The sequence below is a fragment of the Ruditapes philippinarum genome, unplaced genomic scaffold, assembly GCF_026571515.1.
Source record: "Ruditapes philippinarum isolate M1 unplaced genomic scaffold, ASM2657151v2 ctg7470_1_1_1_1, whole genome shotgun sequence".
Taxonomy (NCBI): Eukaryota; Metazoa; Mollusca; class Bivalvia; order Venerida; family Veneridae; genus Ruditapes; species Ruditapes philippinarum.
The window spans coordinates 23,150-45,729 of record NW_026857337.1 but is presented as its reverse complement, the minus strand read 5'-3'; the positions used below and the strand labels follow the sequence as shown (position 1 = coordinate 45,729).

Below are 22,580 nucleotides of genomic sequence, written 5' to 3'. Positions count from 1 at the left end.
GTCGCTTCGCATTGTCGAGTGTCGCTTCGCAATGTTGAGCGTCGCGGTGTAAAAATCATAAAAATAACGCGACATTTACTCGACATTTTAAAAATGTCGCTTCGCGATGTCGAGTGTCACTTCGCATTGTCGAGCGTCGTATCGCATTGTTCGCGTTGTCGTTTCGCATTGTCGAGTGTCGTGGTATGCACTTCTACCAACCTCGACACTCGACAATGCGAAGTGACAATGCGACAACGCGAAGTGACATCGCGACAACGCGAAGTGACATCGCGACAACGCGAAGCGACGCTCGACAATGCGAACGCGACACTCGACAACGCGAAGCGACATTTCTTAAATGTCGCCCTTTTTTACCGCGACATTTCTAGGCGACAGTGCGACATATCGTTTGACACTGTCGAGCGTCGCTTCGCATTGTCGCATATCGCTTCGCGTTGTCGAGCGTCGCTTCGCATTGTCGCGATGTCACTTCGCATTGTCGTGTGTCTACCCTTAGACGCGACGGACGACATTCTAAATGGCACGATAAGGACACCGTAGGCATCACATGATTCGGCACCTTCACCGTATGTCATCCTTATTTGTTCATATTCGTGCTTTTTTCTGCTATGATATGTATGCTTTATCTATTTGCATACGTTTTCAATGTTAAAAAACGAAATCAAGGCAGAAAATATCAATTATCTAAAGAATATTGGACTGCTAGTTTATTTTTTTAATTGATTTCGTCCGTTCAAAATTGCCTTATTATGAATTCGAGCAATGTAAATGATATATAACACAATAAAAGTCAAACGTTATTTACGCTTTGTATCATAAGTATATGTGTTATTTCTTTAACAACATCATCTAAATCTGAAAGCTTTTCATATTAAATTTGTAATCTTTTTCGATTGAAATGTGTTCTAGAAAAAACAACGAACAAGCTCATAACAAAACAGATACAGAGAGCAATGAGACGTATGATTCATTAGAAGGTGATTTTATTTTGTTATCTCTTCTATTGTAATATTATTGTTATGTTTGAAATAACAAGAATTTGAAAGATTAAGTATGATTATACGACTCATTTAAAGAATTCGTTGAACATTACGAAATGATGTATTTCTTGAATGACAAAATAGGCACGAAGACACAAGATCAACATCAATCTAGAGAGTCGGTGGAGACAGATTCGAATGATTCAGTACATTCATCGTAAGTCATCGTTAATTGTTTGCTTCAATTGAAATGCGTTAATAATTATTTTGACATTGTTTTTTTTTTTTTTTAATTTTTAGTGAAATTTGAAGTTTGACATATCTTGATCAGAAAAATGAGTATCTCAATATGATTTTTTAGATTATTTTGAATTTCATTTTATCTGTTCAAGTCAACGGCAGATGGTTGTAAATAAGAATGCTAAATCCAAATTGTAATTGTATTATCTGAAAAAATATTCTAGGCAAACTTCCGAACAATGTCAATATACAATAGAGGCAGAAGATGGGGAGAGTGATGATTATCTTAACGGTAAGGTTTTTATTAAATTGCAAGATATATTATCGAACATGTAATTATATACTCAAAGTCAGAATATTCAATTATTCATGAGTAAACAATTTAAATACTGTTAGATTTTGACATTAATCCTTATTTCATTCAAGAAGATCATGCAAGACATCAATTGACGAACTAAATTTTGTGTTGATATTTTTAATTCTTCGAATGATTGAGTCAGTTGCATAAATGCACTAATTTTGTTTAAAAATACTTACTCATTATTATATTTTTCAAATAAATTGTTTCAGCCGATGTTAGTGAAGCACAAAACAGGTAATATAATGTTAAACTCTCAAAAAAGATGTAGTTTAAATTTAAATATCTTATCAATTTAAAATATTTTTAAGCACTTTACTAAACCTGTGATGTTTCTAAATGTTTGTAAAAGTATACAAAAATTTAGCCGGAAACAATTTAAATTCAGGTAGAGTGATAAGTATCATTTACGGCATACTATTGACTGATATTGCTTTAGATATGATTATTTTGAAGGTTACCGAAGGAAAAATGTTACACAAAAGTGTGTTTACATTAATTTTGAATTATTAAAAATACAAACATTTATCACTTTTCGTAGGAATTATTATTGTTTGATATTTATATCTACCTATTGTCTGTCCCACCAAACTTGAATATTCCATTTTTTGTTAAATATAATAGTAAAATAATTTAAATTAATGTCATGTTAACTCTGACTACGTCAATATCTCTAATGTTTTTTCTTTTTTTTTCATAAAGTCAGTAATATGGTCAAAATGTAAAAATTATATTTTCCCGTTGTCCGTTTCAAAATGGTGGCGCCAATACAGACGTCATTTAGGGTTCGTTTCACAATTAGCATGAAATGTTCTCGGTAATTATATAAAAATGATTATTCTTATTTACTTACTGATCAATAGCTAAATGTTATTATCAAACAGAAAAATGAGAACAGGGTTGGTGTCAAAAAGACAATTTTACTAGCAAACTATTATTTAAAATAATCAAAATCATTGGAAGTGAAAATATCAGTAATCGCTTTATAAATTCTATCACACAAAGATTAATACATGTAATTACCATGATATAATGTCGTATTTTATATTCTTTTTAAGAGAAAAAGTGCAGCGAAGTGATTTAATTGGAGAGTTTTTCAATCGATACCATAACGCGTCGCAGGGTAACGGGAACACTAGCTAGAAAACTAAAAAAATGGTTCTTCGCTAATTTAATGTTTAATTTGAATATTTCTGTATTTGTCTGAATTCTGTTCATTAGTATGTATGTATCACGTCTATTCAAAAAAATTAAAGTGACCAGGTTCGATGGGATACAAAAATATGTGACCCTTCTTATTGCAAATTTGACAAGGAATATGTAGAAAGGGGAACTGATTCACTATATGTTCAGCATTGGTTTGCTTGTAACCACAGTGTCTACTTTTACTAACTCCCTCGCTAATGAGAGAACACAGACTCGCTTTCGAGGAAAATGTTAATTATAAGAATATAAAAGATCTATCATGCTTTCTAGTTTGAGCAATCAAACGTAGGCCTATACACTTTAAGCTCGTATATACAGATTTAACTTTCCGTCTCACAATTCAACAAATTGTCAAGAAATACTGGCAGTGATTTGATATTATTAGGAATAAGTTTGAATTGGAGCGTTCAATATGTTCAATAAGGGACAATAAGTGTAATTTTTGCGCGGGAGAAAAAAATACCGCGTATTGTATATTTTCTAGCTTAAAGAGTAGGATTTACAGAAGTCTTGAATAACGAGATAATATATAAGGAAATAATTTCTGAGAAATATATAAAACAGTTGAAAAAAAATCATAAAAACAAAACGAAGGTTATATGTGAATTAATGGAAGAAGTATTGTATTGTTATATAGATTCATGTCATTAAGTGTGTTTAAAATTATTCAAATATTATCAAAAGTTGTATTGTAAATATATGAATTGAAGGTGTAATTTTAACAGTTACTGCAAAATCTGGGTATACAAAAGCTATTTTAAATGCCATCAAGACAAATTTATCTCAACGCTTAAAATTATCCGTATGAGGTTACATATGCCTAACCGCTCTCTGTCAATACCGCAACTAGGATCATCAATAAAAAGCGCGAGGCATTTTTGTTACGTCAAATATTTCGTAAATTTTTGTTGACATAATAAAGTTTTTTTCGTCGGGAATCCATTTTCAAGAGTTATAAACATTGTGATGATGACAAATTAAATTGATGGGCCGTTCTTGAATTATGGATTTAGAACATACTGAAATATGATGTGTTTTGTTTACATATTTCATTTGCTAACCCAGATAACTCCACAATTGGAACAATGTTTTAATAATGAGACGGATTAACAGTTTAAAATAATCTGGATCATCATAAGTGTAGGAGTCCTGTCATTCAAGAGTTTTGCAGTAAAGAAAGTAGAGAAGTTTAATTAAACTTTGCTTTTACAAGAAAAGTAGACACTTTAGGGAAAATCCAGAAAAATCCTGAGGGTGACTTTTTTAGTTTACAAAAAGTTTTATTTTTTATTCAACGTCGTTTTTTTAATTCATACCAGGCAAAAGTTCATTTCCATTTTTAATGGGACAGACTATGGTATATTATTGTAGTTTATATAGACTCTATATGTATATTCAGGTTATTTAAACGTTATTCATTTGCCTATTTTCAGCCAATCACACAGTGACACACTTTGAGAGATGATATGTTAACCAGGAGCCGATTGAACATGGTGTTATTTCTAAAATTCCGGAAACAAAGTGATCCCTCGGAAGCATTAATCACAACAAAATTACATAAGAATTGCAGACTCGGTTTGATTGAGTCTGTACATGAGAGATAATGAATAAGTGCAACATCCCTCACGCCCCCTAGCACCGGCTTGAGCGGTACTCAATTCTCAACACTTAATAGTGCTGGCATCAATGATCCCGAAGGACCAGAAAATCTCAGTTCTAAGTTCTAACCTCGTTACATCGAAGTCACAAAATAAGTACTGTGCAGATATTTTTTTAAATGTTATAAAATTTGGATCGAGACTAGGGATTTTAGAATTTGCAAATTAAGAGCACTATACTTTAAAAGATACGATACGATAAAAAGAGAACTCAACTGTGACACATTTTAAAAACATATTCTAATACCAAGTTATCTGATTATTAGTCTAAATTTATAGATTACTTTATCTAAATATTGGCATTAGAGGGTTTTTGAACACTTTAAAAAAATACTTTACATTGTTTTTAAAAAAATAAGACTTTAAATACCGACTATGCCCCACAATGTTTTTATTTTTATTTTTCAAAAGCTTTTTCTGATTTCCAGTTATATCAAAAATACTTATAAGCCGGAAACAGTGCTGATATAGTGATATAGTATTTTGTATGGAAATCAAAATACGACCTATATATTTTGCTACTTTTATGAGAAATGATTTCATATATAGCACCTTTTTCAGGTAGCAAGCATTCAATATGTTATATAACCATTTTCTAAACCTTGCATAACTAATGTTTGCTCTTTTTAAAGGAAGGGTAAAGGTGTTCGTTTATGGGTCATAATGTAAATAATTATTTTCAATTATCAGCGACTTTGTTCAGGCATTCCTGCTTTTAAATTATATGCGCAAAATGAAATATCATTTAAGTAACTTCATCAATATATCATAAATATACCTGTTGTATATTTGATGTAAAACCAATAAAGGTAAAGCTTATATGCACGTATAAACACAAAATATACTTACTGGCTAATTTAATTTGATTTGACAAATTGATTTTTGTGACTCTTTTTAGGAAATGATTTCTTTAAAACAATATTAATAGACAATAACGAGTGCCTTTTGCAAATTGTCACATTAATTTTTATTTTATATTAGGGATGATATTTATAGGAAATTTTTATTTGCATATTTAAATATTTTCAATGCCTTATTATGTTCATGATTCAAACAGATCTACTTTTACAAACCAGTGTACATGTAATACAATATTTGTTCAGTAATTGTAATTAACGTTTGTGAAAAGCTAAATTAATAAAACTGATATTGTAAATCATTAGTATATAGTATATTATGATGTTATATTGACATAGTTACCACCAATTAACATGTTATTCATATACAACCACAAATCTATGTGTATAGTATGCACACTTTTTTGTTAAGTTATGATTTTCAGTGCTCCTTTTGGTTCGTTTATGTTATTTAAGTTTCTCTTTCAATTGTCATTTTCTTACATCATACTCTCTTTACATAATTATTGGCTTTCTCCTTTATGTTAACTCTTTCTTTCCTCCAAGGACATCTTTTCGGAACATTGTAAAGATAATGTTCTGGATGCTTATAATAGATATCTTCGGATGCCTGATACTGACAGCGCGGTTTTTGTTGTTCCGAACATAAATTTTTTAATGACAAAACACCTATGCATGATGTATGTACATGAAAATTCTCCCTCTTACTGAATATGCTTGCTGCCCAAACATTACTCTAATGTACTTGCTGCCTTATCATATATGGAATTAAGTTTAAGACAACATTAACATTACAGACAAACTTTACCACGCTATGTGTGTTATATTCAAAATGTAGTCTTTACTCATCTATTCATCGCTAATTTCACTAACATGGCGTGCATTCAATGGCTGCATATTGTTTTTTAATCTATTTGTAGATATACCACTACTACCCAAACTGACCCATCATCAACAAATTTCTCAACTGCATCTCTGTCCGATACGTCGTCTATGTCTCTGGACCTAGCAAATCCAATATCGTCAGATTCCTGTTTACATGAACGTGTTATTTTGTTACCTCATATATGTTCTGAAATACGTAAATGACGTCAAATAATTACATAATATAATCGTCTCACTTATTCACATGGCCAAAAATAACCACAATCAGAAACTTGCAGACTCACTAACATCAGACAGCGCATCAAAGAGTGACTGGTAGAGAGTCATCAAATCAGAACAGAACAGAACATACTTTTTTCTCAGGTACGTAAGTACAGTATGAGGAAATCATTCATGTTTCAAAGATGTCAATATTTGCCCATTTCTTTAGAGATGTGATACATTGTTACTCAAAATCTTTTGTCCCATATCTCTCCATTGCTGTGTATAGAAAACAGTTTTAAAGCATTATTTTCAATTATACTTTCTTCATGACCATAAATTTAAATCTCTTTCTTTAAATGTTGTTTCAAACCTGACGACTCAACTGTAAATCAACAATCATTTCTTTACAAATCTTTCGGTAAGGCTCTTGATAAAAGCCGTTAAATACGAATTGTCGTTTTCGACATCAGCAAGACCTTCGATAATGTGTGGGTATAGAACCACTTGCTGAAGTTAATAGCAGCCGGTATCCAGGGATACCTTTGTCCATCCTTTTGTAGGTGAAACCACACGTTATAATTTACAATCGATCGATAATCAAAACATGCATACAAAAACAGGATTTTCTTCCTTCTGTTTTTAAAGAATGGAACAATCTAAAAATTCGCCTTTTGAAAGAAATAATAAATATAGTCCAAACTTTTTTTTAAACTAGGATAAGAAAATGGCAAATATACCAAGCACGTCTACGAACTGAATGCGGCTCTCTTAAACACCATCTGTTCTGTACTGAAAAATATATTTCGCCAATGGGGACTTCCAGAAGCTTACAATCATTTCTTTGTATGATCATAAAAAGCCTCTAACAAACTCTTACAGCTTACTGTAATGTAATTATCCACATATTAATTAATAACGACACAAACTTAAGTAAAGACATTAAAGTCATCATATTTCAGGCAGTTTAAATGCATATTTGAGATAGTAAACGATTAAGTATGTTTCACTCTACTACTACCCCGGTTTACTTGCTGTATAGATCATCCTCTTTTCTACTATTCATCATAAGTTGTTATTTTTTCTATCTTAAATTATGAATGGCTTACACTTGAAACATTTATTAACACAACAATTTTTGCATTAATTCTATTAAGCCTCTATTCCTACTTCTTTCAGATATAAAATTTTACTCTATTCACTTTTCGTTTTATGGGTCTTTTATTTGACTAATTGACGGCTCTTCATCTTTCTTCAGTCTACTAGGATAAATTGTTTAAATCCTTTCTACTTATTCAATATTTCAAATATTTTCAAAAACCTGTCGAATTTATAGTAAGAAATCCTATGTTAGGAAAATTACTTTTTAAGCAGTTTATGGTTTCAAATGCGATCAGTTTTCAGCATTCTATTGAACGAAGGTAAATAACTAGACTAGTACTGAATTATTACTTTTGTCACAAAATATTTGAAAAGACAGACATACAAAGCCGGCAAAAGAATAATTATTCAATGAGCTTTATTATGCTTCAAACATCAACTAACAACGTTCAACAGTTGTTCTAAATCATTTGATAGAAACAACAAAATATGAAAACAAATAATAAAAGGATGGGTCGCATAAAGTGAACACATCTCCAAGCAAAAACAAGCAAACGGGATCAGTAGCAATGAGGATGGCAAGGAATCAAATAAGACAGGAGGCGACATAAGGACACAGCACGACACACTATTAAACAAGATTTGATGAAATAAACCGTATATCAATCTTTCATCCCTTTGTTGACCAATTTTAAATATATAAACTTTCACATAATCAACAATACTTTTCATATTACTGCTGGCGGTTGGGACAACACTATAGCCTTCAAATTATTACAAGCCGAGTAATAGGTTAGGATAATGTAATAAAAGTAAGCTTATAAGTCAAATGTTACAATTTCGAATAATAATGATTATTTCTATCGAATGGCTCTTTATGCCATGAAAAATTATATCAATCTTAATAAATAATTCAAGAAATAGAGTTTCAATTTATCTTATTCGTGATTTTCGAAAAATAGTGATTCTAATAATATGTTTACATACTGATGCTTCCGGAAGTGAATAAAGTGACTGATCTATAAAGTTGAATCCAATTATTATTTTGCCAAAGTCATGATAACTTGCGTTATATAGTTTCTTATGTTGAAAAAAGGGGAGATATACTTTAATATTTAGCTGAATAAATTACGATTGAGTTTAAATATCAACAAAGATGACTCTTATTGAACATCAAATTACGTTCGCGGTTGTTGCCATGTTTTCAATCGGATAATATGAGGGATATACAAAAATAATCAGATTTAGTATGTAAACTGGTGTGTATATAAGTAAGATCTATTTCGTATAACTCATGAAGCCCTGTCTCCGGTGTCAATTAATTTCAGAATGTAAATTTGTAAATGTAGTGATGCTAAACTTTGTTCGTGATGAAATCTTCTTTATGATACACTTCATTGTAGTTCTTTTCAAGTATTTTCAATAAAGCTATTTAATAGTCAACATAGAATATCACAGAACACTATGTTCTATAAAAAATGAATATAATAATTTGTAATTACAGATTTTACTTTACAGGCAAATTATGCCTACAAAAGTTTCAAGGACATTTATGTGCCTTTAATCAGTGCAATTATGGAGATATGTGAGTTACCTTTCACACGCTTCCATCACAAGTTTTGACAGTGTAATGAATTTCTGACTTTTTTTCTATGAACATGTGATGTTTATTTTACCAGAAAGTAAGCACTTGCAAATGTTCAAAATAAAACGGCGGTACTTCATCTCACTTTTTGTCATATTTTCTGAGTTTTCTTTGAACCATAGTGATCCTAATATTTTAATTATCTATAATTGAATACCGATTATGCCGGTGTTAGAGGGCTTGAGAGAGTTGCACTTTTCAGTAAATAAAACTACTAAATAAAACTAATTTTCATTATTTTAATCCTATTACTCGTTTCGGTTTATTTGGTTATATCATTATAACGATATGTGCACCCGTTTTATGCAAACAACTTTTTTGTCAGTCTAAAATAGCGAAAAGGCGACGACAATTTTTCCGAAACCTATTGGCCGGAACGGAAGTATATCGGTGTCTCACTTATAGTTGTTCTTTTCCCTCATTTTGCAGTCGCTAACTTGTATTAACTTTAAAGTACAATTATATAAGAATCCAAGTAATCATATGAGGAAGACTTTTATTCATTTTCAACGAAAATGAAACCCAATTTTCCTTGTTAAAGGCTATTTTTTTCGGAACACGGTCGTGATTTTTCGATAAGCTGTGTGTATGTTTTAATTACTTTTAACACGTAAAAATATGCAGTGAACTTTATATTTAATCAGTATAATGAATGGTAACTATAAATATCACCTGTACCACAATAAAACACATAAATTATGTGGTTGTTAATAAATTATTTATTACATTCGTTTCATATCTCAGTGTTGAATTTTACTTAAACGGTGTTAGGGTACGTTTGAGAAAAAAAAACACATTTGAACTCATAGCATGTTGTGCAATCATTAAATTGCAATGGCATTAAATACATGTATATGATTACTTTTCATGCCGCCTTAGGTTCAAATCATATTTTCTATAATAAACAGCTGGTTTAAGGAATATAAATGGACTGTATAACGTACTTCAACCATAAATTCATAAATCTATCATAAGATTATACATGTATATATTTCACCTGACTTAAACTACTCCAAACCACACCACACAATTACATTTTTATTTTAAGACAGATAACCCGAAACGAAGTCGATGACACTCAATTTGTTTTCGCTTATTTCATTTTTTTCTGTCATAATTTTCACAGATTCGTAGATTTTCATAGAAGACATTTTTCATTCCGCTATAATATACTTACATACAACCTTAAGACATCAAATATTGCCACAAATAGAAATTATTATGTTGGCCATTTGTACTGAACAGGGAAACTACATAATTATTCACTTGGCATGAATAATGTCGATAAGATTTATTTGATGGTTACCCAAAACTAAATTCTTTGTTTGGTGAGAAATACACTAATGATATGTATTATAACTATACATAGACAATTATAATTAATGACAAAAAACTCAGTTAAAACAAATATTTAAGTTTACAATATATATATTTATGTAAAAATACTTGAATAATATGAATTTACTCCATTTAGTTAATTTATTCCGCCGTATTTTTTCGTCTTTCTTTTTTTTCTTCCCTGTTTATAATTAAGGCATGATCAAATTGAAATTAACCATGATTCAGTACTTGATAGAACACAATACTGTTTTTAAACCTGCTTATTGACAATGTTTTAATGTGGCTCAAATTACCTTTATCACTATAGGGAAATTATTAGGGCTCATTGCTGAAACCATTTATCGTTGTTTTTGTTATGAAAGGTTTTTAATAACTTCGTTTCAATAATCATATTGAGACCACTTGAAATAAAGTTTGGAGCTGTATAAGAAATAAGTTTGCGTGACAATAAATCTCAAACATCGTTCGTTTAAAAATTATATTTTCCATATGTTTAAAATAGAGTTTATGAAAATTTACTGATTTGTTAAAATGTCAAATTCTGACACGAGATTTTTTAAATATCTTAGCATAGTTGCTTTCCTAACAGCAGCTGAAGGTACGTCCTCTTACTTTGTTTTTGTTGTTGTTTTTTATCATCAAATTTTTTATCGAAAACAAGCATACTTATCTATTTAACCAAATCAATTTTCTGTTTACCAAGTGAAAATTGGTTCCCAACTTTTTATAGCTGAGTTTCTATATGCATAACGAAAGAAATAACATTGATGAGTCGATTTAAACGAAATGTTATGATATATACATGTATATTTAACTAGCAAATACATATTCTGCTGGTTTACAAATGTAAATTTATAATAAGTTAGAGGAAATTTTTCTTCCGGCATTTCAGGATTTGTGCTCCTATGACTACCTTTTGAAACAGAACATTGTTGGGTCTGCTTTCCATGAGCTTTGCTCTTTGTTGATGACTTTCAACCTTATAATATTTTATTGTTTGTAGCTAGACCGGAAATAATTGTGAAAACAAGCGGTCAGATTATAACAAGTCATTAAATTTGTGTGACGAAAGACATTTTAGATGTTTAATAATCTAGTTTGTTTTGAATAAAAGGAAAGTAAAATTTTAATGAGAAAATTTGAATTTTTGTACTGTTATTCTCCGGTTCTTGTGGTTTAGCGCATTTCTATTATCAATTTTATGACTATGGAAAAACTACATCCTATGTCATTTCTTTCCATTTTCAGTACAAGTTTTTGGTTGAAATTTCACAATTTCCAAAGATCAAGTTATAATAGGTAGCACAGGAACATTAACTATGGCATGTGAAATCACAGAAATAGATGTTGAAACGATCTACCTTATTCAAATACGAATGATCAACTCAACATTGCTTTCAGGGACAGATTTCCCTGAATGGGAAACATTAGCATTCATGGAATTAGTTTCAAATGAAAGTCCTACATTAAGTTCAGATATCATGGCAAGTACTAAAGATTATTTCGCCGATGGAGCTTGGAATTCTGTAACACCTACATCGACATACCTTACACTGTCTATGAATATTTCAAAACTTGAATGCCACGATGCCAGGGAATACTTGTGTGAATTAGCCTTCAAAAGCAATATCACTTCAGCTGTCAAGAAATTTGAAATGAATGAAAATTTCTCAGCCTATGGTAATTTTTCCTTTTACTATTACTCATAGCCATTCTTGAAACGAACACAAAAATCATATTAAATATATGAAATGACATTAAATAGATAGTTATCTTGCATTCAAGCTTAAGAAATTACTCTAAAATCAAACATTCTAAAATCTTAATGTCAGTACCACATTTTGTTATTTTCATCTACAGTTATATTTTTAAATTGATAATTTAACATTTAAGCACCTCCATACATATATATTCTACTAACGGGTCATTTATCATTAATGTATGGGTTTTTTTTGACAGTAAATCCACGTGTAATATCGTTAATTGCAAGAAGGGATGGTTTAATTGTTCAAGGAGCTTCCAACCTATCAGCCGCTGTGTCTGTTACTGTAGGAGATGAATTGGAACTCAATTGTACAGCTAATATTGGAAGCTTGCCAGAAACAGTAATTCGTTGGAATATATCATCTGAAACCTCATCAGCTGGTGAATTTGATGAGTATCGACGAACAGCCGGTACATTTGATGATGGAACGGTAATCAGTGATAATCAGTGTGGATATATCCGAACTGGGTCTATTCAGTACAAAATAAAATCATCTGATGTTCTAAGAGCTTCTTACTTGGTATTTGAGTGTTATGTTAGAGTCAATAAAGGTCCCTATGGATCATTTGTTACACAAACTAATCCAAGATTCTATTTTGACGTCAGTAAGTTATTTTGAAGTATATTTAAATATTCAATTTCAAAATTTTCAAATTGTTTATAAACATACCTTTATATGAATAATAAGTCCAAAATTCATTTTTTTTTCCTTCTTTAAATATATATATGTTTCATGGATCAATTTCTTAATACAATTTAAAGACAAATAAATTCTGAAAAAAAATTCAAATAGGGTAATAAATGAATATCTTAATTCTTTTGAGTAGTTTTAGAAGAAAAAGAGTGACCCTTCAAAATAAATGAAAACAAACATAATTAAATTGTATAAATGCTAGTAGGTATGTATCTGTTATTATGCATTTATTTTAGAAGAAGAAACAATAACTACACGATCTACAGTATCAACGTCAGTTGAGACACAACTAATTACAACAGGTATATGTTCATGATAAATTCTATTAGTATGATTATTTCAGTCATTTTCCTTTAATTAATGGCAATAAAACATTAATTCAGTTTAATATATCTAAACAATAAAAAAAATTGTCATTAACTTTATCTAACTACGTAACTGTACAAACGTATTCAACATATACATGTACATAAATGCACGTCCGTACAAATCCTATATTTATCCTATGCAAAATTTGCGGTGCAGTCAAAATCTCGTGAACCGTGATTCAAACCGTATAAGACGCCTTGATAAATTTATTATCTTAATAGATTTATACTTGAATAAATATCTTATTGAGCTTACTATATGGTATGTCCACCTAAATATACGTCGAAATGTAGATACCTGAAGCACTTAACTTTATATATAAACTGATAATAAGAAGTGGTAATATTGTTATCATGACTGATAAGCGCTATAACTCTTCTTTCAAACACTAAATCTTTCAATCCTTATTGGTGATTTGTTAGCATATATTTTTTTTTCGAAACCTTTGAATACATTACAAGATTATTAGGAAAGCAATTGGTAGACACCCATTTTTGTCAGAGCTTTGTTTTTAATAGCCTTGTGCGCTGTTAGAACAAACAGTGTTGTTTTAGAATAAACATATACATATTTTTAACATTATTAAAGTTTTATTTAACAAATTAATTAGTTACAAGTTCATCTGTTTTAGACTTACGAATTTTTAAATCGATGCTAGGTTTTTGGAGCAAAACGTCTTTGAATTAATAATTTAATCTAGAAAATTCGAAGTTAACAAAACAAAGAAAGTCCATATTTAGAGGTCAATGTCAAAAGTGTTGATCTCTCTACTATGATTATCTAGTGGTTATCAAATAACAGTATTGTATTTTGTACCTCAAACTACCCCTCAGACAACTCAGACAACCATTAATGCAACGGAAATAGCATGTTTTACAGACATTCATCTGCATTCTTGAACATTTAAGCAAAATTAACCCTAAAACAAAATGTTAATTTCTATAGGACTGGACTGATATTTATTTCTTAAAAGGATTATTTGTGTATACATACAACTTCATAAACAAATGCAACTGGTTCAATGTCAGTTATATAACAGTCCAAGGAAAAGTAGTTTTTCTGAGTGTACTGAATGTCACAAAGCTTTTAGTACTATTTTTAAGTAAACCGTCTTTTTATCATGATTTTGTCAAAAAACTTTAGCTATAAAGCATTTTTTATTCTGAAACTATGCCATGCTGTATTCTTTAAGGTAACTCTTGTTTCAAATGTTTCGGATATTCATTAACATACATTACAACAATATAAATGGTACTGAACCCCAGGTTTTTGTCTCAGAATATAAAAACGAACACTACAGGTATTGATTAGATACACTGAGACATATATGTGTTGTCATTATCACTCTGCCTTATAATCAGAAACTTGTTTTTATAGGAATGTAATAAAATGAAAACTTATTTAATTGGGCTAATTAAATATGTAGCAACGTCTAAAGCTTACACACATTAAAACAGCTTTAATTAAGATTTCTTAGCAATTTAGAGTATTAACCTAAAACTTGTGGGTACACATCACGTTGTGACGAGGCTTTAACAAACAAGTTATGCATGATATAAATTCCTTATTGTTTTATCACAGCATATAGATATCTGTATAATAATAACTGTGATATGTAAGAAGAAATTAATGAAATAATTTATTACTCGTTTATGCTTCAATAAAAATGTAATTAAATGCAAGTTTTACATGTATCTTTACAGTGTTAACAAATTTATCAACAGCGACGCCAACAACTCAGTCATATGACGTCACAACATGTAAAATTTACAATATTCAGAATTCTTTTGCTGCGCCATACATTTTAAATGTGTTATTTTGTTGTGAAGTGACTTGACACTAACCATGAAACAAGTCAATTAGATATAGAATGATTATTTACGTTTAATATTACTCACTCATTGCAAAACTGTTCATTTTCAAAATCAGTTATTAATAACATACTTACAGTTGAGACCCTTAATGCAGACCATAAGGAAGATGAGAAAAACATGCCAATCGGAATAATTGTAGGGATATCAACTGGCATTTTGACTGTAGGAATAGTTGTTACTTTTGTCCTACTCAGAAAAGTCATCTTAAAAGGTAGTTAATTTAAAATATATAATGACAGTAATTATTTTATGACATATCTTTCAAAATTATAGAAAGTATATGTTATTTTCATCATTTATGTTTTATTTTCATAGCGTCTTGACGGTTCTAAAATAAAACTAGAGGCATATAATGACGCCATCAAAACAAGCATGATGTATAGATGAAAACCATAACACACTTGTTGTGTGCACAATAATGATATTTTACGGTCCCCTATTGACCTGTTTCAAATAATTTAATTCGTGTTTATATATGACTGTACCATTTTGCAGAATGTTTTCATTGAATTGTATACGTATACTAAATATAAGATCTTTTTAATATTTTTACTAAAAAAATATATGATGATAGTTAAGTTTTCAGTTTCGTATCGTTTTCAGGGCCCATTGTGCCTCAGAAGTGCTATCAATTTTATTTCTCAAAAATGTTTTATCGTTGGTATCTTTTTACAGTTTCTTAACACATTTGCCATATAGATATGAGCTAACTTTTACATCATTTTCTAAGTGGAAATTTGTAAAGTTATGGTAAATTAGTATTTTGAATGGAAGTCAAAACACTGTATTGTTTACAATTTACTACCTTTAGGACACATTATTGCACATTTTGCGCTACTTTCCTCAGCTGCTAAACATCAAACACGCTCTAGATATATTAATATTTTTTTAAACACATGTTTCACCATTTCTAAAGAATTAAAAAATGGATTTCTGAGGCATAATGTGCCTTTAATGAATATTCTTAATATAATGCTAGATTTAGAACGTAATATATTCTTCAATTCAAAATAAAATGATTTAAATTAATGAAGCGAAACTACAGAGAAGTTATTCTGCAAATCAGGTCTACTATATTCAATTTGCTAATATATAAATATTCTCTTTTTTGTATTAAGGAAGATCACAGGCTGTTCCAGAATCAAGATCAGATTTTCAACAATCTTTACCGTGAGCAATTCAAATTATGCGATCTTTTATTTTTTGTGTTTGTGCTCCTTTTATAATTGAATTTATTTACAAAACAGAGTTTATTTTTTGAACTTCTGATTACGTCATTTGCATATACATAATTATGATAATGAATATTATAAATTGCCTGAATAAAGTAAGAAAGTTTATATTAAGACCTTTTGAAAGCTGTATCTGTACTAGTGTAGTGTATGTCATCTCTATGAATATAAAAAAGGAACAGTGTTACAGCCAGCAAGTTAAGCGTGACAGCAACTTTTCATCCTTAATGCATAATGTTGAATTACTAATGGTTTAATCTGAACACGCAAAATGTAAAATAAAAGGTAGTTATTCACCAAGAAGTGATTAAGGCATGGATTTGATTAAATCAGTTTTCATAAGTTCCCCATTTTCAACATATATGATATTGTTTTATTTACTAACATGATTAAATTGAAAGATATGATAAGCGTAAAGTATAACATTTTCCCAGAAAATAAGGTCGTCGTTGTCGATATTTGTGAAAATTAAATATCTTGTAATGGTTTTACTTTCAGAATATCGAATTACGAAGGTCTTCAACTAGGCACATTTGAAACATCGACTTATGACTCAATAAAACATACATTGTGAGGATCTAAGAGTCAAAGTAATTGCTATGGAGAGCAAGAAAAAATGTACTGTATAGTTAACTGTATACTTTTAGAAGAACGCTAAACGAAAATGAGCTCATGTGTACTCTTACGTGATTTTATGTGTGAATTCTGAATTATTAGTATAAATATAAGTTAATATAGTTTGATAATTTTCAAATGCTGCAGATAAAACCTTTATAAAAAGAATGGTTAACATTTACAAATAGCTAATGTGTAGCCAAAATGTAATAAAAATCAATAAAATACTGATTTGACAGAATTGTCAGTGAAAACAGAGAAAGTAAGAGTACTTATTTTTAGAAATTGATAAGTTTTATACTTTAACTCTGTGAAGACAATGTGGAGTAGCTATTAATATGGACAATATCTGGTCTGTTTTTATCTTAATTTTTCTCTTTCGATCTTAAAGTTTCATTTTCATTTTTCAAATCAAGAAAATAAAATTATGTGAAAGGCGGGTATGACAGTTTGGGGACCATTAGTTTAAACATATTTTATTTCGAACATTTGCACATACAAGATTTACATACAATAATGAAATAATACAATGCTGAAATAAGATCAGATCCGAAAGCATAAAATGCTTATAAAGGACTTTTCCTCAAATAGGAACAATTACCATAAATTTTGTCGGGTTTTGAAAATGTTTGAAACATTAAATTTTAGGTAGAAATACTAGTAGATTTAAAAAAAAAAACGAAAAAGATTCGTCACTATGACAAATTAGCCACCTACAAACAAAAACGGGCATTGAGTAGAAGTTTCTATCTGTAAGATGTAGGAATAGGGACTTAATAGATTAGAAGAAATAATTTTCGTGTTAATAATTGTATAAATTTTCCGAATTTCTTGATTTGAGATACACAAAGAAACTTTATTTTTTAAGAAAAGGAAAAGAAGAGAATCTATTCAAGGACTAATTTGGAGGAGCAATGTAAATGAAAACCAAAGACTATGAAAATCGTTTCCTGTCTCGGATATAGAGGTTCCCATTAGACCTCTCGTTGCAGCTCATTAAAAGACAAACGTTTAGTAGAACCAGATACAAATATAGAAGCTTCATATTTGAAAGCATCTTCAACATCTTGAGTTGTATTACTTATTGAAGTGAGAGTGTTCATAGGCTTTTCGAAGTAATCGTCAGGAACTTCCTTATCATAGTTTTCTTTCTAGAGAAGACTGGTTGCCGAAATAGTTGTTTAATAAGTCGGATTTTGATTTGTTATTATATGAAAATCTTTCAGTAACTGGGTGAGAGATTGTTGGAGTTGTTTGCTTTTCAGTCGGTGATATGAGTGATTTAATGAGTTTCCACCAGTCTCTTTGTGATGTGTTGTCTGATGCAAGAGAGTGTGCAAGTGTCTTGATGTGATTACGTTTGGCCGTGTGAATAAGTGAGATGATTTTATTACGTATTTTTGAATGAGTGCCAGTGCAACGGATTTTGGGTTTGTTTGGCTGTGTTATAAAGTTTTTTCGTTTACGAATAAGCTGTTTGATTTGTGTCGTAATCCATACTGAATTAGTCGGTTTTACAATTTTTGTTCTTATAGGTATGTACTGCTTTGACAGTTTGAGAATTTTGTTGCGTTTTTATCTATATCGGTGTTTATATATTGATCCCAGTCAGTTTGCATAATACTTTGTTTAAGAGTGTGGTAGTTGCCGAGATCATATAACCATATAAAATGATTTAGGTCTATGAAAAGGAAAAAAAGAGCACAAATATGGCAGTGACAGCGAATATTTTAGTTTAAAACTGATTCCGTAACACCTGATGTTATCACTCGGTGACTGCAAGAAACAAGAAAAAGATATAAAAACAGATGCTGACGACGCGGTAAAATATGTAGGTTCGTTTATAAGTTGTTGAAGGTGAAATTGTTGACAAATTGAAAGAAGTTTGCATGATAATGTCGGATGAAATTGATTAAAGTTAAAGTCTCCAGTTACAATTATATCTGTTATATTTGATTCATCTGCCAAATTAAGTGAATGTTGGCTAATGGTTGTATAATTATGAGAGCAGGTCGATAAAAAGTACAAAACAGGGTACGTTTAGATTTAGATAATAAAAGCTCCACCCATACACATTCTATATTTCAGGTTCAAGATCCCACCGCAGTTTGTAAAATAATGAATTCTTAATGTATATAGAAACTAAACCATGAATGTCATCAATCCTGTAATTTCTTTCTGGGGAATAAAAAACATGGTATAGATATATCAGAATTGGAAACACTAGGATAAAGCCGCATTTGACTCCAGGAACATACTTAATTTAGTGGCTAGAATTTCTATTGTGCCAAGCAGGCTTTGGACATTATATTGTAGTACTGATAAACAGGACCTTGACGACACTAGACTTACTAGATCCAAAGACATAGCCGACGTAGTAGACAATGATGTAGTTGAGGAATTTTTTAATGATGGACCAGGATTGATTCGAGTGAATATCTCCAGATAAATTAAGAAAAATATGCAGCCATTAAATGCACATCTAATGAAATCCAATGCATTCCATTTACGATAGTCCGAATAGATTTCCTAGGAATAAAGGAACAGTTAACATAAAGGGTGAAAAAGTGTACGAACAAAACAAAAAGTAAAGAAAACATGACTTAATATATGACAATTTAAAAATAAATTAACAGTTTAAAGGACCAAAAGGAGCATTAAAGTCATAAGCTAAGAAAACAATGTGCGTACGGTTCGCGTAGCTCGTGATTTTTAAAAGGATCATTTTAATTAATGGTAACTTACAAACTTTATGATACTGTACTATATATATTATCATTATAAAAAAAACAGTTACATTAGCTTATTAAAAAGTTACTTACAGTTATTGGTCAAATATTGTACTTCAATGGTTTGTTAGAAATATATAATAATATATAATAACATTTTAAATTCTTGTTAAATAACACAAGAGGAAAAGTAAATAGGGACAATTTGTAAAATGTACTCATTTGTATTAAAATTATTTCAAGGAAATTATTTCTTGAATAAAGTCACAAAACTATTGCCATTTCTTTACATATGTTTATAATTATATATAAGCTATTCTCAAAAATATGGCTTGTATATTGTTTTAGTTATCAAAACTTTATTTCATTGTATTTTTGATGTTATCTCAATATTATTTCATTTTACATTTATTTTTACAAGCAGGAATACATAAACAATGCAAAAATACACAATTATATACATGCTCACGCACTCACATACAAGCACACATAAATGCAAGCACGCACACTCATGCATACATACATACATACATACATGCAGCGTACATACATACACATATGCATATATACATGTAAAATACACATATATACGTACATTAATGAGTAAAGTTTTAACGTACCCCTGAAAAACATTTATTTATAATTCTAATGGGTTATTAATAGATCATTTACATAAAAAGATATGATCCTGATTTCGAAGAAGATAAATATTATCTTAATAAACATTGTGAATCTATTATATATTATAAGATGGTATACCACATTGCAATTTATATTCAATTTTAGTTTAATAAAAAGAAAAAAAGAACAGCGAAGTAACGTGGTAAAACGTACGAACCTGACAAATCGAGTAAAAATCTTAATATGATATACTAACTCTTAAAATATATACTGTATTTCTTCCATACGATAATAACAATATTCTAACATGCTTTATGTATATCTTAATATGACAATGATGTGATTAAATGACCTTTATTTACTTTTACAAAACTGTAATGTCAAAAAAAAGAAACATTGATAGTTTATTTAGTAGATCAGCAATATAAATATGAACATACAAATACATATAATTACATAATTGTCTACATTATAAGTCCATAGTGCAGTTTAGATATAGAACATTGGAACCGTTAAAAATGTAAATAGTTTTGGAATGTCATGCACGTTATTCACGGGATTGCCCGATTTGTTTCGAGCATAGCATTAACTATTCGATAGTATATGAATAGAACTGAGATAAGTCGCGTTTTGAAACTAAACGATGTATTGCCTGTGTGTTGCTTTTGGCGATAATCGTTCCATCAGTGGTTTAAGTTGTCGTGCTTCATACAGAAGTTCCGATCTAGTTTCAGTTAAATCTTCATTAACAAAGGTTTTCGGGTGGCCTTTAGTTTTCAGGAGAGCTCGCTAATTGAGAATTTTGTCTTTTGAACGACGAGAGGCGAACTTGACTAAGATATCGCGAGGTTTACCAGAAGATCGAGGTTTACCAAGACGATGTGACAACGCAATTTCATTTTAGCTTAAGTCAGCATCAATGCTTGAGCTCATATCAAGTATGAATTGTTCGGTGTTTTTATCTTTATTTTTTTGAACTCCAGTGATACGCAGATTATCACGACGACTGTATTGATCTGCAGCGTCGGCTCTTAGTTTAAATACGTCAATTCGGGTTGTTAAGGCTAGGTTCGTTGCTTTAATGTCCTCGTTTTCCTTTTGAGGGGTAAACATTTGTAATTGCAAGCCGTCAACAACTGTTTTCACTATTGATTGGACTGATGCATTTAGAGCTTAGCATACTTCTGCTTTTAATTCATTCTTTAAGAGCTGAAGCAATTGATATTACTGCCTCTTCATCGACAGCAAGAGTAGCTTCTGGAGAGGACATTACTTGAACGTTTTCTAGTTGGAAGTAATCAGGTGAATTGAAGTTATTTTTATTATTCTTGGGCGCAAAAAGGTCTTCTGGTGACGATAAATCTATTTTATTACTGTTTGAAGCTTAAAGGTATATTATCTATATTGCTCATAATAAATGTATCGTGCCTTTTGTCGGGAAGTACACTTTCCACGATTTTTGAACATAGTTAATAACTCACAAAATGCACTTTATTTCACTTCAATAGATAATGATATTGAAATAGAGTATCAAATATTCATGTTTATTACCATTTAATTGTTCAATTTATCTTCACATGCTTCTAGAAGTTTAGAGTCCAAAACATTTTCTTCGTATTCAAACATTTTTCAGCTTCTCAAAGGTCCTAAATAGCTAATAAATCATAGTAAATTTGTATACTGAAAAACATGCCGCCTTCTTAATGGAAGTCGCTTGATTTTTCAATTTTGCGGTCATTGGAGAATTGTGAAATAAAGCCGAGTCATTGTCCTTCATTGTTTGCAAAATAAATCGATTTTGAACAAAAAGGGATACTGAGCTTCACAAGGCTATGTCGCATTCAATAAGATGATACCTTTTCAGTTTTCATGATATGGTATATCAATATTTTAAGTTGTAGGGGAGTTATTATTAACAATTAGTAAAAAGATTGGTCATGATTACTAGATGACCCCTATTGATTATGAGGTCACTTTGCCAAAGGTCACAGGGGCCTTGACTTGAAACAGTTTGTCCGTCCAATAACTTCAGATCTCTTTGACCAACAGTCTTCATATTTGGCTTGAAGGTTTGTCATGATTATTAATTAGCCCCTATTCATTTTGAGGTCACTGGATCAAAAGTCAAGGTCTCAAGGGTCTTGACTCTAAAAAGGTTATCCGCCCAATAACTTAGGATTCCTTTGACACAAAGTCTTCATATTAA

At 30.3% G+C, this 22,580-nt stretch overlaps 1 protein-coding gene and 2 long non-coding RNA genes across 3 annotated transcripts; all 3 read left to right on the top strand.

The window, feature by feature from the left end:
- The first annotated feature begins 542 nt into the window (after positions 1–542).
- LOC132749425 (uncharacterized) lies at positions 543–1,522 on the top strand. Its single transcript, XR_009628416.1, has 4 exons — positions 543–569; positions 913–980; positions 1,128–1,200; positions 1,448–1,522. It is a non-coding gene; the product is annotated as an uncharacterized LOC132749425 (long non-coding RNA).
- Positions 1,523–11,783: 10,261 nt separating this feature from the next.
- On the top strand, positions 11,784–12,859 carry LOC132749426 (uncharacterized). The gene is made up of 2 exons (XM_060739156.1): positions 11,784–12,155; positions 12,435–12,859. The coding sequence occupies exons 1-2, from the start codon at positions 11,795–11,797 to the stop codon at positions 12,857–12,859; spliced, it is 786 nt and encodes a 261-aa protein (XP_060595139.1). The 5' UTR covers positions 11,784–11,794.
- Positions 12,860–15,249: 2,390 nt separating this feature from the next.
- LOC132749424 (uncharacterized) lies at positions 15,250–17,231 on the top strand. The gene is made up of 3 exons (XR_009628415.1): positions 15,250–15,388; positions 16,296–16,347; positions 16,908–17,231. It is a non-coding gene; the product is annotated as an uncharacterized LOC132749424 (long non-coding RNA).
- The last annotated feature ends 5,349 nt before the right edge of the window (positions 17,232–22,580 follow it).

Coding starts and splice junctions, on each gene's coding strand:
- LOC132749426 (XM_060739156.1), top strand. CDS start 11,795: ATGGCATGTGAAATCACAGAAATAGATGTTGAAACGATCTACCTTATT. Junction 12,156..12,434: donor TGAAAATTTCTCAGCCTATG/GTAATTTTTCCT, acceptor TTTTTTTGACAG/TAAATCCACGTGTAATATCG.